This window comes from Kryptolebias marmoratus, linkage group LG7 (genome assembly GCF_001649575.2).
Source record: "Kryptolebias marmoratus isolate JLee-2015 linkage group LG7, ASM164957v2, whole genome shotgun sequence".
In the NCBI taxonomy this organism is placed as follows: domain Eukaryota; kingdom Metazoa; phylum Chordata; class Actinopteri; order Cyprinodontiformes; family Rivulidae; genus Kryptolebias; species Kryptolebias marmoratus.
In genome coordinates, this window is record NC_051436.1 from 2,349,973 (window position 1) to 2,367,461 (window position 17,489).

The 17,489-nt window shown below is 38.8% G+C and overlaps 1 protein-coding gene across 1 annotated transcript in view; it reads right to left on the reverse strand.

Moving 5' to 3' along the window:
• Nucleotides 1-4,220: 4,220 nt before the first annotated feature.
• Nucleotides 4,221-17,489, reverse strand: part of LOC108250222 (GRB2-associated-binding protein 1-like) — a 16,412-nt gene continuing 3,143 nt past the window's right edge. Inside the window, exons 2-13 of the mRNA XM_017439996.3 lie at nt 13,780-13,908; nt 13,485-13,650; nt 12,413-12,602; nt 10,995-11,608; nt 9,589-9,650; nt 9,395-9,504; nt 8,426-8,709; nt 7,550-7,621; nt 6,278-6,374; nt 5,691-5,820; nt 5,353-5,487; nt 4,221-5,028 (exon numbers count right to left, since the gene is read on the reverse strand). Coding sequence (XP_017295485.1) covers nt 4,843-5,028; nt 5,353-5,487; nt 5,691-5,820; nt 6,278-6,374; nt 7,550-7,621; nt 8,426-8,709; nt 9,395-9,504; nt 9,589-9,650; nt 10,995-11,608; nt 12,413-12,602; nt 13,485-13,650; nt 13,780-13,908 — 2,175 coding nt within the window. The 3' untranslated portion in view covers nt 4,221-4,842. The remainder of the gene's footprint in view (nt 5,029-5,352; nt 5,488-5,690; nt 5,821-6,277; nt 6,375-7,549; nt 7,622-8,425; nt 8,710-9,394; nt 9,505-9,588; nt 9,651-10,994; nt 11,609-12,412; nt 12,603-13,484; nt 13,651-13,779; nt 13,909-17,489) is intronic.

The following is a 17,489-nucleotide window of genomic DNA, read 5'->3' on the forward strand; positions in this document are numbered from 1 at the left end:
CATGTGTTGGTTTTCTTCAGATACTCCGGTTTCCTCCTACAGTCCAAAAATATGGATTATGGGTTAATTGAATAACTGGGTTAATTGACCTGTTCAGGGTGTACTCTGCCTTGTAAACACTGACTGTTGGGATAGACACCAACTCCCCACAACCCTAAACAAGATTAAATCGGAACAGGAAATTAATGACAAATGAAGAAAAATGACTTATAAAATTGTCATGATACTTGCATAAGAGTTATTGTTATGTCATTCAACGGCATGAACGTCATGATTCGTCACATACTACATCTGTTAGTTCGTCTTTGTCACATTAATCATCTGGGAGCAGAGAGTGCATCTAAATTGTTTTCTAAAACACACATTTCCTCTGAAGCCACTTAGTCAGACAGCGTCTTACCTTTAATTTTTTTTTTTTTTTTCTATTAATGGCTTCATTTCACAAATCGTACTAAAGACAAATACATTTCTGATCTACATTTAGCAACTTTCTTACATTTTAGGTTTTGTTTTATTTAAACATATATAGACCCCTCTACTGTTAAACTGTTTAAGTAATATTGGCAACCATATATTAAAATATCCAAAGTAAAAATGCTGTTTAACTTTCCAACAGTTATGATTCTGTTCAGAAGGCCTGGTCTGCTAGACTACTTATTCATTTCCTCAAATGTTTATGTTATGTATGTGATAAAACAATACATTATTCAATGGTACTATTTTGTGTTCTATGTGGAAGAATACCAAGTGTGGTATGAGCGCATTGATCTCACAGTGTTCTTCGGCAAATGGCTAATAAAAACTAAGTCACGTTTCACTGAGGTTCTGTTGAATTATATTTTGTTAAGTTATGAGAAGGAACATAACAGTTTATTTTGGAAACGAGTTGTTTTCATCAAATTATGTCATTTCTGTCACTGAGCAGGACTAAAGTGATTAAATATTATCACGAACAAACATTTGCACATCCTAAATAGCTTTGCAGATTCATACACAGCTTTAGTTTTGCACATTTTGATTTTTCCTATTTTCTGTTGAACTGATTGCTAGCCCATTTGTACTATTCCTTCATATGGACATTATAAACAATATTACTAATGTTCTCATTTATTTACTGCATTGCTACTCTTGTTTTTGTATTTTCTGTCCTGAAAACAGTATTCCTGTGCAACTTAGCACATTGTCAGTAATCATTTTTATTCTGCTGACATCATTAGAATAATTTACCACACTGTTCTATCTATCTATCTATCTATCTATCTATCTATCTATCTATCTATCTATCTATCTATCTATCTATCTATCTATCTATCTATCTATCTATCTATCTATCTATCTATCTATCTATCTATCTATCTATCTATCTATCTATCTATCTATCTATCTATCTATCTATCTATCTGTTCAGATCCATGTGCAACACACAGCTGCATGAAATTTAGTCAAAAAAAGCTAAAAGAATGAAAGAATAAAAACTGAGTTTTACTTCTGTCTTGGCTCACACTTATTTGAGGATTTGCCTGTCAGTGTTTTATCTGTATTTTTGTACATACTTGTTTCCTACAACTTGCATTTTGTAAAATATTAGCTAAACCTTTTGCCATCCTCTGTATTATATCTACAGTGTATAATTTGTTGATCCAAAAATGGAATATATAAATTACTGTAACTAATTCAATTTTGATCTATTATTAAACAGAAATGATTAAATTGGCAGTTAAATTACATTATTATTGTTGTTGTTTTTTATACCAATATAAAAAAGAACTGATCTTGAATAAGTTAAACAGGTTATTTGTTCATTTTGAAGATGAAAAAGTCATTTAGTCGGGGTACATTCCAAAAGCTTCATAAAACTGCCACGCCTGCTGAGTTTATAGCTTTCAACCTACCACACCTTTATCTAAATTTGCACGCCACACTGGAACACCTAAATGATTTCTACATAATCAGAATAACTATTACATGCGATCACTGAGCAGTAGTTTTCCTTTTGAGGTGTGCAGACGAACATCAGTCCTGCTGAAAGTTTCCAATAAGCAACAATGGCAGACGGAGTAAAAGTGTCTCCAGCGTTGTTGTGAATTTGTGTTCACTGAAGTGTGAAGATACAAGTCAAACAGGTGACAGAATACTCACTTAAGGCAGCAATTACACCAATGCCTGCAGGCACAAATACTTCCTGGGCAACCTGTCAAATCCATTTTTCTTTACCTACTTTTTCCCTTCCTGGGTCACGGGGACCTGGTGCTTATCTCCAGTAGTCATTGTGCAAGAGACGGGGGACAACCTGGACAGGTCTCAATCCCATCACAGGGACAAAGAGACAAATGAGCAACCGCTCATGCTCTCAATCACACTTAGAGTTACCATTCAATCTAACAAGGATGTTTTTGGTGTGTGGGTGAAAACCGGAGTAAAGCTGTCAGATATAAATCAAATAACAAAGGTTACACCGTTTTTGTCATGTACTGCGTGTAAGATAATATTTGTTTAGACAATTATAGAGTTTATTCAGTTTATAACAGCTACAGGACTAAGACTGGTAAATCTGGAATAGATTTTAAGAGTTCCAGCTTAGCTGATAAAATAAAGGTTAGATGGGACTTGTTCATATTCAGAGTCTGGTCATGTCAATGAAACATTTAAGTTTTACGGAGGAAAGTGCATTTTAATAAAATCTGAAACAGAACCTCTGTCTACACCAGGGGTCTCCAGTCCTGGTCCTCAGGGCCACCATCCTGCAGGTTTTCCTTGTTTCTCTGCTCCAACACACCTGATTCAGAGGTTAAATCACCTCTTCATGTTCTGCAGAAGCCTGTTAATCACCCATTGACTCAAATCAGGTGTGTTGGAGCAGAGAAACAAGTAAAACCTGCAGGATGGAGGCCCTGAGGACCAGGATTGGACATCCCTGGTCTACACCAATAATGCTCACCAGAGCAGAGATCCCCCCCAAAAGAACTTTACATACAGCCAAGTATTCCCCTGTAATAATCCTTTTGAATTGAGAAAACTCCGTGGATGAGAAGCGAGACGTCTTCAGCTACAGAATAGTGTCAGGGTTTGGGTTTATATTGTGTTTTCTGTGTTTTGATTATTTGGTTCCTGTGTTTATCCTGGTCTTAGTTCAGTTCTTGTTTCCTGCTACATTCACTCCTCCTCAGTCAGCCTCTGGTTTTCCTGCCACACCCATCTCCACCTGCCTGTAATTATAATCACTCACCTGTGCCCACTTCCCATCGTTGTCCTGTCTTTAAAACCTTCTCACTTTCTCCACTTACTGGTTCATTGTCATACTTTGCCTCCCTGATGTGCTGTCCTTCTGGAGTCTGCGCTCAGGGTTCCCCACCTTCACACCACTTCATGACAAATAGAAGTCCATTTGTTTTTGTTTTTAACCTTTTTTGAATTTGAGGTACAGTTTAAATAATGTGCTTATAGGATTTATTCTCACTGAAAACATGACAAGTGCTAATTTAAAAATTATAAGGCATAAAACGTAATACAGGCTCAATACTTTTAAAAAGGTTTTCTCAATACATGCTGATATTAGGTAAAAGTATTAGACAGAATTGATTAACTTTCTGTTGTTGTGAAGCCTGATGAATCAAATCAGTTTCCTACATTTCAAATTCTGTGACATAAAAATCAGTTTTCTGCTTTTAACCTTAGACGAGACCAAGGAACAGGAGAACAGCCTTTCACTTCCCCTGGCTGGCGTTAACTTGGCCTCAGATTACCGGAGGACAAACTGACCACATGTCCGCTCCCTGCTGCTGTCTTTACTCTCTGCTCTCTCCATGTTTAGACATGTAATTATTGCTGTCATGAACTTGTTTTATTTTGTCTTTCCTCCCATAGAAACTACTCATCGACCAGCCCCTCTGTGTTTGTCTGTGTCTATTTCTTGTTCTCTCAAACCCCAGCCTGTCCTGAGCCTGGTTCTGGTTCTGCTGGAAGTTTCTTCCTGTTAAAACAGAGTTCTTCCTTTTCATTTTCACCAACATGCTGCTCAGGATGAAGGATCTCAACAAAGTGAGGATTCAATACAATCTACTCCCTTAGAAAGATAACGTTGACTAAGTGCCGTTTTATAATGCATGTGAATGTTGTTCTCAGGGCCCTGAGATTACTTTTTTGTGAATTGGCGCTATATAAATAAACTGAATTCAATAAAACGCAATCATCTGGCTCAAATTTACAGTTTAATGCAAATTTCTTTTACACAGATATTAATTTTCAATCTTAAATAACAGCAATTTATTTTATAAAGTATCTTGATCAAGATTTCCTCACAAATCACAGAGAACTAACATGGTGCTTCACACTGTAATAAATGACTCATGTTGTGGCATTCTACTGATCATAGACATTAGAAGAGGCGCGTCAGGCAGCTGACACTAACGTCAATAACTTGATGACGGAAACTAGATTGTCGTTTTTAAAATTTGCATATTGAAACTGAATCATTAAGGAAGGGCTGTTTAGGTCCTAACTATGTTTAACTCTCTGAAACTGGGACAAAGAAGCTGTTCAAACAGTTTCAATCACAGAAGAGGCAAACATGACGACTTAACTTGGATTTTAAAGAATCAGGTCTGCTGAAGGTTTGAGACGACAGCATTTATCCATCCATCCATCCATCCATTCACCCACCTATACACCCATTCATCGTTGATATATTACCTCTGCTTAGATCACACTTTGGATTAATATTTTCAGGCATGAATGACAACAAATAATGATTAAATGATTTATTGCTTTTAAACAGAGTAATATGCCTCTTTGTATCCTGGTGAAGCTTTTCTAAATACTGAGTGTTTGTGTCTTTCTGCGTATCTAGCTTTTCTCCTTCTCTGTAGACATCCTCCCATCATGCCATGCTTCCCGGGTGTTCTTCAGAGCCTTGGTCCTTTTTGGGTCCACCACAACGTAGTCCACACGTGTACACTCCCCTCGTGCACGCTCCTCTCCAGCTCCACCCTGCTCGTTGCTGCCGGTTCGACCGTCTGCCGTGCAGCGTTTCTTTTTACACAGAGACACACATAAAGAAACGTCAAACGTTCACTTGATAGATTAAATTTGATTAATATGTTGTAAGAAAAGATTATATCAGTAAACCAGATTTTCAGACAAATACTTTTAGTGAAAACAGTTTATGGTGCCCTCTAGTGGTCAAACTCACTTCAGCGGGGACCAATTAGTTAAAATAAATTAATTACAAAACCATAGAGGGGTACACAATTTCTAACATCCTAAAAATATGTTATGTCTGTGCTCATTTTATTTTTTATTTATTCACCTTTTGTTGTTTTTGTTTGTTTGTTTTTGTATGTGGTGCACTGTTACCTGTCTTGTTGGAGTTGAACGTCCAGTGTGGAGGTCCAGGTCAAGATACTCCACCTGCTTTTCAGTTTTGGCTCGCTGTAACAACGGCCTGTTCACTCTGCCCTCAGATGCTCGATGGAGCATTAGCCTTAGGGACTACAAACACACACACACACACACACACACACACACACACATATTTGGACTTTAGTTGAACAAATGCAATCAAACCACAATAAGCAACAATCCAAAAGGAGAGGCCCATTAAAGTAAGGGAAGAAAAAGAAAAGAAATGTAAAAATTAAAGAAATGAGATAAAAGGGAAGGAAGCAGCATAATAAAAATGAAAGGCATTTTACCGGCTCCTCAGCACTAAAACTCAGGTTTGACGTCGTCATGGTGACATAGTTGTCATCCGGGTCATCAGAGTCAGACGAGGGGGAGGAGCTTTGAGAAGAAATGGGTCTGACAGACTGTCGACTGAAAGGACTGAAACACACAACATTCACATTAATAAATGTTGATCTTTATACATATATATATATATATATATATATATATATATATATATATATGTTGTGTTTTAATAGCAGATCAGTCTGTAAAAGGTCTTTTGTCACTTTTTAGGTCTGATGGTTATTCTGAGGTTTGCAAATTGCACCAATCATCCAGCAGTTTGATTCTACTTTTATTTTGAAAATATAGACTTCTTCCTCATCTCTCCTGCCTACTTTATTCTTCATCGCTCATACGTCAAGTACTTCCAGTAGTTTTAATATCATGTAATACCACATCATGACCCTGAGGTGGCAGCAGAAAGCAACACATCGTAACCAGTCAAACACCTGCTGCTGACTGGGTTGAATCATTCCTTAGAATAATTTATTTTTTCTTCTCTGTTTAATGCCGCAGCGTAACTTTGACCTTTGCACACGGTCCAGCTTACCCTCGTGTGAAGGTTCGGGTGACAGGTGAGCGCACAGGGGGCGGGACTTCCTGCCAGTCCTGAGGAACTGGAGTGATGTCCAGAGGAGCTGGTTTCACTGAAAAAATAAAAGACAGATGACTTTTATTTTCTTAAACTCTAAAACAAGGACAGTCAAGTAAATTTCCAGGGTAATGGATTTGAAGAGGGAATAATTAGAGGTGAACTAGTTACAAAGATTCTTGTTTTTTCTTTTTTTGCAGCTTGCAATTTGTAGTTTTACAAATTCAAATAATCCTAATCGGAGTTACTCTTCAAATTTTGTTTTTATTCTTTAATTCTTTAGGAAACAGAAGAACTAAAACCCGACTGTCCCTGTATGACCATTAATGAATTATTTATGCTTTTAACTCCAGTGTCTTCTGAAAAATAAATTAAAACCTGATCTCAGAAGTAAAATACAAGCTTAAAGTAAAAGTTTAAACATCAGAGCGCAGAAACAACTGAGAAATGAGATTAAACTTTAATTTAAAAACAGTTTGTATGAGTTGCTGCTACATCTTTTCTGCTAAGTGTTTGAATGTGTGTGGCTGTCAGGACCTTCTGTTGCCATCTTGTCAAGTAAAGTGGGAGATGGTAAATAATTCAAATTAAAAGAGGCCCGAAGCGAACAAGAAGGGCACAAAATGACCGGGAGACGGAGGAAAGGAACTTATTCAGCAAAAAGGCCAGGAGAGCAGAAACTGAAACAAACTCACTCCAGACATGAAGTGGTTTTATGGTTAACAGTTTACTGCCTCAAGAACCAAACAAAACATGTTTTAGAGAAGCTAAAAAAAAAAAAAAAAAAAAAAAAGTCAGGAATCATCGTGCAGAAAGTTTCAACAACAGCTGCTGGAAAATGTATTTTTTGGCAAATTTAAATACTGAAAAAAACAACATTTACTTCCTACCATATTCTTTGCAAAGGTACTAATTTCATATTTTAAAAAGTTAATTTAAAGAAGAGTTTTAGTAAAACTATGTTGATTATAAACATTATTTATTGTCTGAAATGCAGCTTGATGAATAAACTTCAGCTCATGTGTGAAACAAGCTGCTTTTTGTGAGATAAAAGCTATAATCAGTGACAAAAAATAAGCTACAAATCTGACTTTGAATCTGAATGGTATCTGAATGCATGGATCAGTATTTATTTCTTTGTTTTTCCTACATGGCTGTTTTGTAGCTTCATAGTTTGGTGAAATAACGTTGATGTAAATCTGTAAGCGACGATGCGAATATTTGTTGTACCTTTTGTTTTTTGCGTTGGCTCTCCAGCGGTCTGGCTGTCATTTCTGTCCAGTGACTGGTTTGCACAAACTCCTAAAGAGATAAACAAAAATAAAGAATAAGAACAAAAACATAAGGACATCCTATTGTAGCATAAAAAACTGTTTCAAGTTTTTTTTTTTTGTTGTTTCTACAAAAGAAAAACAGCACATGTTAGAGCTGATAAGGTGAAGTCAGGGGTTTGTTCAGCCAGAAATATTTCAGAATCACTTTTAACATTTGATTGGCTTTTTATTCCAGAGAAATCTTGTTGCATTTCAAGAAAGGACGTCTTGTTTGTCATCTCTCATTTGTATTAACCTTTAAGGCAGGGGTGGCCAATCCTGGTCCTGGAGGGCCTCCATCCTGCAGGTTTTCCTTGTTCCTCTGCTCCAACACACCTGATTTGAATCAATGGGTGATTAACAGGCTTCTGCAGAACATGAAGAGGTGATTTAACCTCTGAATCAGGTGTGTTGGAGCAGAGGAACAAGGAAAACCTGCAGGATAGAGGCCCTGAGGACCAGGATTGGACACCCCTGCTAATATTTGCAAACTCACAACCACATTTTAATCTATGTCGCCCTTTATTTTAGTCTCATTAACAACTTCATGGAATATTTGTTATCCTAATGTTGACAAAAAGTCATTATAATGAATATTTTTTTTAATTCAAAAACTGTTTTCAAACTAAGATTGACCTGTTTGAAATCTAAGTGCATGGTTGGCTCTGTGTTGTTAGTTTTAAAGTCCTGTGACGCTAACAGCACATCTTTGAAGGTTTCCAGAGCTAGGATGGTGGGTAAACCATCCCATTTTTAAACAGACACAAAGACACCCTGAGCAGCCGGAGCTGACCTTTCCGTTGTGGTTTCAGGTTGCGGTGGATCGGAGGCGGGACGACTTCTGCTTCACCTCCGCTGGTGTTCACAGTATTCCTTTGGAGCGGCGGGGTAGAGGGAATAACTGGAGTCTTTGTGGAATTACGAAAACCCATGTAGGCAGGTGGAGGCACTTGCCTCCCCAGGAATGCCAGGTCACCTGTGGCAGGACTGGGATGGGCGGGAAGGGAAGAAGCCAAAGGAGTCATGGGGACATAGTGTCCATCCTGAAGCTGGGCAGAGGGGTCTGAAGGATGGACCCTGGAATAAAAGAAGAAAATAAAAAATAAAAAATACAAGATTTCCACAAAGTTGCTGATAAATAATAAAAGTGTCACCGTTTCTCTGTTCCTGCCATGCCTCCTGGTTTCATGCCACAGCAATCAGCCTGATCCTGTTCACCTGTTCCTGGCCCTACTTAAACTCATGCTACACGTCCCGCAGTGCCAGATTACTGAATGGTTCCACAGTCCATGCCTGATTCCTTGATCCTGACCCTCGACTCACGACCTTTGCCTGCTCCTTTCTGCTCACTGGACATCGATTTGGATTCGGCTTCTGCGTTCTGACCTCCCGGCTTTGACCCTTCGTCTGTTTCTGGACTCTCCCGTTAGCCTGCTCCCTTCTCTGAAAGACCTCCCCTTTTTCTGCCCACTGTCCCCGGTGGTCTCACCTGTCCGGAGATCTCTCCTGCTGCATGAAGAGCGTGCCGTTCTGGTAGTTAGCGCTTATCTTAGCCACTCGGTGACAATAAAACCCTTAAAACTTTGTTGGTGTCTGTCTGCTCTGAATCCAAATACACCAAGCCTTGTCAAAAAGATCCATCAAGGATAAACAGGTGTTGTCTATGAGTGAATCCTGTTCCCTAGGGTAGCCTTACCCATTACCTGAGAATACAAGTGACCCATTTGCCGTTAATTTAAAGTTCTAGGAGGGAGACGCTCACCTGGGTGCAACCGGGGGTTCAGAGGGAGCAGCACTCATAGGAACATAGTTTTCCTCCACGTCATCATCTTCAGAACAAACGCTACCCAGAGGTATCATTCCTTTATTAAACTGGGAAAGACAAAATAACAAGATGAAGCAACATAAAATGAAAAAAAATGGCAGAATTTGGAATTCGTCAAGGTTTGAACTTACAAAGTAACTGTTGAAACTCGCGCTGAACTCGAACATGGTTGCTCTGTAAAATGGTTCACAACCTAAAGCAGACATAAACACACTGAGAATTATTGAGCTTTAAATGTAAGACGATTTTTTTTTACTTCTCATTCAACTCTCAACAAAGTTTTTAGAGAAAAAAACACTGTTTCTACACATTTGTACAGTTTTTGAGCCTTAAATAAAACATTTTTTTAGACTGGAAACAGAGCTTGACCAGATCTGAATGTAGATAAGTTAGAGCGCTTAGCACAAGAAGGAAATGTGTAATAAATCATGTCTGTGCATGTCTAGATGAAAAGGTTTCAGTGCTTTTTGTCTAGTAGGAAACAAACACTAAACACTGCATTTTACCATCAGTGCTAAAAAAAGAGTTCTTGTTGAAAAAAGTCTCCTTACAACTGAAGGGCAAAGTTCACATCTTATTAAGGGGTTTAATTCTCATTAAATTACAAAGAAAACAAGTGCAAATTGTTTCAGATATTAAAATTTAATCCATCCACCAAACCAGAATAAAGCCTCTAAACAGTAGAGTTCTGATTTCCAGTGAAGTACTAAAGTTAAACCTCTTTGTTCGTGAAAATTCTGTTTGAGATAATACCAGTCTGTATTTTTGACAGATTTAGAATACTACTTCCAAAAGTTGTTACTCTGTTAGCAATTCCCCAGTTTTGTTGTAAACACTTCTGTTCTATATGATGATCCACACTTCCAAAGCAAAAAAAGTACTTTTTAAAAAGAAATGTTTAAAATGTTGCAGAGTCTTGGTCTAATCCAGTTGTCTCCAATCCTGGTCCTCAGAGCCACCATCCTGCAGGTTTTCCTTGTTTCTCTGCTCCAACACACCTGATCTGAATCAATGGCTGATTAAGAGGCTTCTGCAGAACATGAAGAGGTGATTTAACCTCTGAATCAGGTGTGTTGGAGCAGAGAAACAAGGAAAACATGCAGGATAGTGGCCGTCGAGGTCCAGGATTGGCGACCACTGGTCTAATCTAAAGAAGAAATGACCATGCCATGCACTTTATTTGTTTTCTCCATAAGTATTTTTAAAATGACTCATTTGACCTTAATCACAGATTTTTTTTTCTAACATCAGTTTGTGAATTGTTGCCATATTTAATCCCTAAAAGACAATAAAACAAAGATGTTCTGATCCAGTCAGTCAGATCCTCTGACTCCTGGTAACTTCTTGTTTCAACACATCGTGAAACGCTAAATTTGTTGCTTCACAAAAATGACTCCAAAAACAGATGAGTAACATCCCTGTGGTCCCATCCTAAGTTCCCAAGTTCTAAATGACCTTTTATAATAAAAGTCAGGATAAATTGTGGGTATTTTGTTGCAGTTGTCTGTGTATGCCATGGAGGTGAAGATAATGTTACCTTTCATTGGATTTCCTCCTCTGACTGTGCCCTCATCACTCCTCTCTGACTCTGAGTTGGTTCTGGGTAGCGTCCCAGACCCTACGCCAGCTGTGGAGCTCTCCCCGAGGGGTGTAGCAGCTGGGGGCTTGGGTGGCCGAGGAGGAGGAGGAAGAGTCGGGATAGAAGTGTGCAGCTCCGCCTGCGTTAGGGAGTCCACGCTGGGGGTAGAAGATGGGCGGCGATGAGGAGGGGGTTGTGGAGTGGATACTGGGCGGGGGACTTGGTAACCGCTCATGGTGGATGATCGATGCACGTCAGAGTGTATGTCCGCACCGAGCGGTATGGCCAAAGGATGCAGGTGGAAATCTAGAGAGTGCTTTCTAGGGTGAGGTGAAGGGTGGCAATGAGGTCGGGCTCGTTTCAGGAGGTCAGAGGTCATGGTGGCATCCAGTGACTGACTGAGAGGGCTCGTCATCCCGGCTACAGTCCAAGGGGCTGTCCTGAAGCTGGACGAGGATGGAGGCGGGAGGGACGGAGAGGAAGAGGAGGACGAGGAAGATGAAGCAGCTGGAGGAGGGTAGAGGTTGTCGTTGTAGTCAGTTTCGAGAGACGTTGATGAACCCAAAGGAGGCCTGAAAATGAGATACAAAAATAAGAATTATATAAATATTTAAAAGGAAGGCTGTACTTTTTACACCTTATAAATAATACATTTTTGTGAATTCAGGCACAAAAACAAGGCTGTACACCACAGTATATTATACACTGAATATTATTATTATTCTCAACCACGGTTTCTTTTAGGTTTACAAATTAAATCCTTTCTACAGAGGGAGGAGAGATCTTTTAAATGCTTATCCGATCAACTTTCTCTTGACATTTGCTAAAGTCATTCCTTCAGAAAGCTGTAGGTGTGCCCCGAGTGGAAACTTTAATCCTCGTCCTTTGAGTCCACATGTATAAACCTGAAACTGTGTCAGCCGTTTAATCTGTGGATGATTTTATTCATGATTAATAATCCTGTACTTGTTTCAACATTCATGTCTCTCAGTCATAAACTACCAACTAATCTTTAACAAAACTCACGACTCACAAAAAATGTTAAACAGTTATTTATTTATTTATTGATTGATCGAGCAGTTGGGAATTACATGAGGCTGAAGCAAGTTTCATCATTTCAACCCACCTGAGATTTATATCATTTAAAGCCTCTATTTTTTTGCTTTTAAACATAAAACATTTAGTTAAATTACAAAGGCTTTTAAAGCAAAAATAAGAGTAAAAAGGCTCAACTGGGATAATGTGTTTCAAAACCATATTTAAATAGGATATTAAAATCCCTGTACAGGAAAAAAAAAGTTATTTATTATTGACTTTAACTACTTATTTTGTTGGATTATGGTTGTTTTATTTTGTTTGTTTGCTTGTTTGTTTACCTGATGTGACTCTGGCAGTTTGATAACCACAGGTAATCTTCCTCCGTGCTGCTGTCGTGTTCCAGGTGACTCACATTCACCGGGTCATACGGGGGCGGGACTGACCCCGTTACCATGGAGACGGCGGGGGTTCCACCGGTCGTGGTCACAGATGTGGAGGCAGAGCTGGAGCTCACAAGTTTTTCTGGAACTGCAGGAAAACACGTTTCGAAAATGCAATAAAGCAATATAAATATAGGAACAAAAAACAATAAATTAGCTGTTAACACGGGGAGGATGTGGGCGGAGGTGGGGAACAAAATAATGTGCAAGGCCAAGATTAAAGTTTTGCGAGCTGTATACACAACAATAAGCCATGATTTAAAAAAAAATCAAACTCAAACTGTGGCAACAAAGCCACTTGGTCTCAAACACTCAGATGTCAGTGAGGCTGCAGTGGAAAGTTTGCATGTTTTTAGTCGCCAACCTGTCTCTTAATTCTGTTTTATCAAACAGGTGTGCTAACTGCTAGTGATATCTTTCAGACTGCATGTTCATGTTCAGTACGGCCAAAATGTTATATAGGTCAAATATAAGCAGACCATTAAATTAATTCAAACATACACAGGGTCTTATGTATGAAAATGTCCTTGAATTTCAAACTCTCTGATTTCTTATAAATACAATCACCTTCCCTATTGTAGTAACTATTTAAGCTCATTAAATCAGAACAAAAATCTACTGATCTCTGCATAAAATGGTCACTTTTGTATATGCAGTTCAGCTACAATTATTCCAAAGTGTCCCATTTGGCAAAATGTAGCAACACCTAACTTAAAGGTTGGCTCAGTTGTTATATTACAGCTTGAGCCAAATACAGCGCAAACACCCAGAATTTAAATGCCTTTACAATAACTGACTAACTGACACACAACCTTTCTGTCCGTCGTTTTCTCTGCATGTTCTCTCTTTTCTCCACCTACTAGTTTTCACGCTGAGTCAGCTGTGATCCAGACAGATTAACCTATTCATCTCAAACACAACACAAGTAAAATAAACACAATAAACTTTGAATTTAATGGATTAGTTGTACCCTCATGGGTTTGGTTGAATCCACACAGCAGGCAGATGGATGTTACCCAGCGGTTCATGTCCTCCTCGGACTCGGCCACCAGGTACCAGATCCTCTCCTCCGTTCTCAGGTCGAAAACAAAGCTGCTCTCCAGTTCTTTCTTTGTGAAGGACAGACCAGCATCCACCTGGATGGGCAGAAAGGAAAACTTAATATCTGTCAAACCATTTAGTAACCATCATCAACTCCCACTGACAGATGACTAAAACATATTGTGTATATAACTTCACTTTAAGTTGTGTTCCAGAGGGTTTACCTGCTCGCAAAGATTCAGATTGATGGTCCTAATTGGTCGGCGAGAATGCTGGTTCTTGTAGTACTGCAGAACATCTGGTTCTCCGCTTAGTCGACCACTTCGCAGAACAAACCAACGCCTTTTCCATGCCTGAACAGATACAGTCAGTGTAGAAGAATGAAATGTTTTCAGCAGGCAAAATCAACAATCAGACCCATGGTTTTCTAACGGTGGTACAAAAAGGCTACTACTTGTGGTACTCAGGATTCCTAGTGGTAAATAAATGTTTTGCATGTTGAATAACAAGCTAATTACTTGACAAACTCTTTAACCTGGGGGATGATTGGGGCTTTGACCAGTTTGGTTTAAATCAGGAAAGAATATAATCCTGCAAGATTGTAGGCTACTGCTGTTTGTTAAGGTCTGTCATAAGGGTGGTGCTTGTTATAAAAATGTTTGAGAACCACTGTTCCAGACTTCTTTGGACTTAGATCCTTCTGCAGAATGGAAACCTAATTAAGCTACTGATTGTAAGGTCAGATTATGTAACGTCCGTCCACCAACAGCGCTCGCAGTGTCTCTGTCAGTCTCATGTCCAAGATTTTACACTCCAGTGAACCTGAACTTTAACTAAACATCGCACGCATGCAGAGAGTTGATAAATATTTGACAGCGTTGCCTTGCTGCAGAGAGCATTATGGGTACTGACCATCTCCCACATGAGTGATCCACAGGATGACACCTCATATTTCAGGTATGACTCACCACCCGTGTGTGTGTGTGTGTGTGTGTGTGTGTGTGCAGTGTCGGTGTGTAGGTAGAGTGTGAAAGACACATCATGATTATTATTTAGAGGTGTGAAGCAGAGCATGTAGAAGGATTTTAATGTAATAACAGACCCACCATGGCTCTCAGACTCCCAGTTTGTAGAGATCTGACAACATTAGCTCATATTTCAGTGAAAAGCAGGAATAAGACTGGTGCATTTTCATGTGCAGCTGGTTTGTGTGGGGAAGTGAATTTCCATCAGTTTAAGAAGCAAAAACAATCTCTTTTTAGCGTGCTAATCCATGTTACTCAACAAAACCAACAGGACTCCACAGGACTAAACCTCTGTGGTTGAGCGTTTGTGCTTCTACGATCAAAGTGAGCTTCAATTAAGCGCCACAGAGCACGTTCCCAATCCGTTCTCTCCAAACACAGACAGGAAAAGGAAGTAGCTGGACAGGAAATGCTGGTAAAAGATGGCAGTGGAAGCATGTGTTTATTCTCTGTCCCCCACAGTCTGTTTGATAATCTGTTGTCCTGGAACTCCTGGACAGATGAAAGCAGCAGGCAGCCTGGAAGAAAATACTTTTTTCCATCAGGCATTTCTCTGTAGCTTCTAATTAAAGAAACTTTCGTGCCACGGCTGTTTCAGTTTAGTCCTTCCGGAGATTAAACAACTTCTAAATTGTTTCAAATTAGAGATTTATGTAATCCAGTTGCACCATATTATATTCTTGCAGGAAGTGGTAATTTAATACTGACTAATGTCAAACAAAAATGTAATGTTTTAGCTTTTAACACAAGAAAACAGAAAAGAGACAGATTCTCAAAATTTTATGTGTCTTGGAAAACAAAACAAAACCAACAAACAGCTAAATTGAACTTAAAAAATGAAGAAATCAAGTATAGTCACTGGAAAGAAGAACCCAGAATTTCATCACTTTATTTCCTGACAGTCAAAGTTTCCTTTAACCCTCTTTGTTGGAATTTTGATCAAGAAAATACAGCGTTGGTAGAAAAATTCTGGTTGCAACTAAGATGAAATATTGCAGAAAGCTTTGGTGGAAGAGGGGGAAAGATTTCTGATCAAACATTACTGTGTGCATCAGTGGCAGCAACATGTTTTAGTTTGATTTCTGAGCTGTCTGCTGCTTTGAATTTTCTAAATTAATCATCGGTTTGAGCTCGTGACTTCGAAGCAATAAAGATAACTCCTTTTCCTGTGACAGTCTCCTCGAGTTTCCTCATGTTTCCTCCTCTGACCTTCAACCTCTGCAGGAAGCAGGCACAATGGATTTAAAATAATGCTTCCTTCTTCCTGCCTCCAAACTAAAATTACCACCAGATCCAAATAAGACGTTTCACACTTTTTAGTTCCCCCTTTTACAGCAACAGTTTCAAACATTCTCATCACATTAAGTGCTGAGTTCACAAAACTGCAGACTTCATGTTGCTGCAGACCCTCAGGTACTGAAACTAAACTTCTTTGCCTTTCAGATATTATAACTAACTGGGTTTTTGGAAACTGAGACTTACACACCTGTCTATGCATGATTTATTCGAACATTAAATGGTTTGGTCATGATAAGAAAGAAGCAAATCTTCTTTTAAATCTAAAGTTTTATGTATTGAACATAGCAAACAATGTAATCCTCTTCTGCCTTCGGTTTACCCTGAATATTTTATGGCAGGAGGGGAAGAGTTTGAGTATCTGGGAGTCTTGTTTGTGAGTTATTGGAGGCTGGAGTGGTCAGATTTTAGACCAGTCTGGAGTTTAATGTGGTGAATACAAAGTTAAAAGACTGTTGGAGGTATCCTAGGTTGCATTTACAGATCCAAGTTGTCTTTATTTTTTGTAAGTCCCTTGCTGTTGTTGTCACGGTTACAACATTTAACTCAGATTTTTGTGTTTCTGTTCACTCCGTGTGTTTCCAAATCTTCTGAGTCTCTGGAGAGGCCCCCTTTCCCAAGCAGGTTCAGCTGAGAGCAGTTAGTTTCTTACATAACACACACACACACAGAGCTTTCAACAAAGCAGGGAGTGGAAGAGGAGGTGCACTGCAGGAACATTATCCACATACTTTACAAGAACACGTGGAGGCTGCTGCTGCCATTATAGCCTCCTTTCAAGATTTTTACTGGGCTGACAATGGAAACACAGCTGGACAGACAGCATGTGTGTGTGTACACACAGATTGGATTGTATATACCATCATAAATAAAGTTGTTAGAAGCCCTCTATAACTTGTCTTTGTCTTTGCTATTCCCTGGTGGGAAGAGTCTGTTTTATCTATATTTGGATGAAAAAGTGAAATACAAGCAAACATTTTTCTGCCATTCTGATTGTTCTGGTTTGAAAATCTTCCTGCCTCGATTCTTTTGACTAAAATCAGAGGATTTGTGGGGAATTAGGTCCTCCGGGTTGAATGCATTAAACTTTGGCCTTTTTATGGACTTCTTTAAAGATTATTAATTAATAATATTACCAAATTACGTTCTTTCGGTTTCATTTATCCATCATTACTTTCTTTACACGCAAACTCTCAGAGGAAGGAAGGCATGTGACAATAGAGGAAGAGAAAGTGTAATGAAAAGGAGGAATCACATTCTCTGTATAAAACGAGCCGAATGACTGAAGAAGCTGAAACTGAGCAGTTAAAGCTACAAGAAGCAGAATATCGGCTAAACGTCAAAGCAGCAAAAGGTTAACTGAAAGCTGAATGTAGTAAAAGGTTAGATAGAAGCTCAAAGTAGCAAAAAGCTATTTGAAAGCTAAAAATAACAAAAGGCCAGGTACAGTGGGGAGAACAAGTATTTGATACACTGTTGATTTTTCAGGTTTTCCCACTTGCAAAGCTTGTAGATGACTGTAATTTTTATCATAGGTACTCTTCAACTGTGAGTGATGGAATCTAAAACAAAAATCCAGAAAAATACAATGTATGATTTTTAAATAATTAATT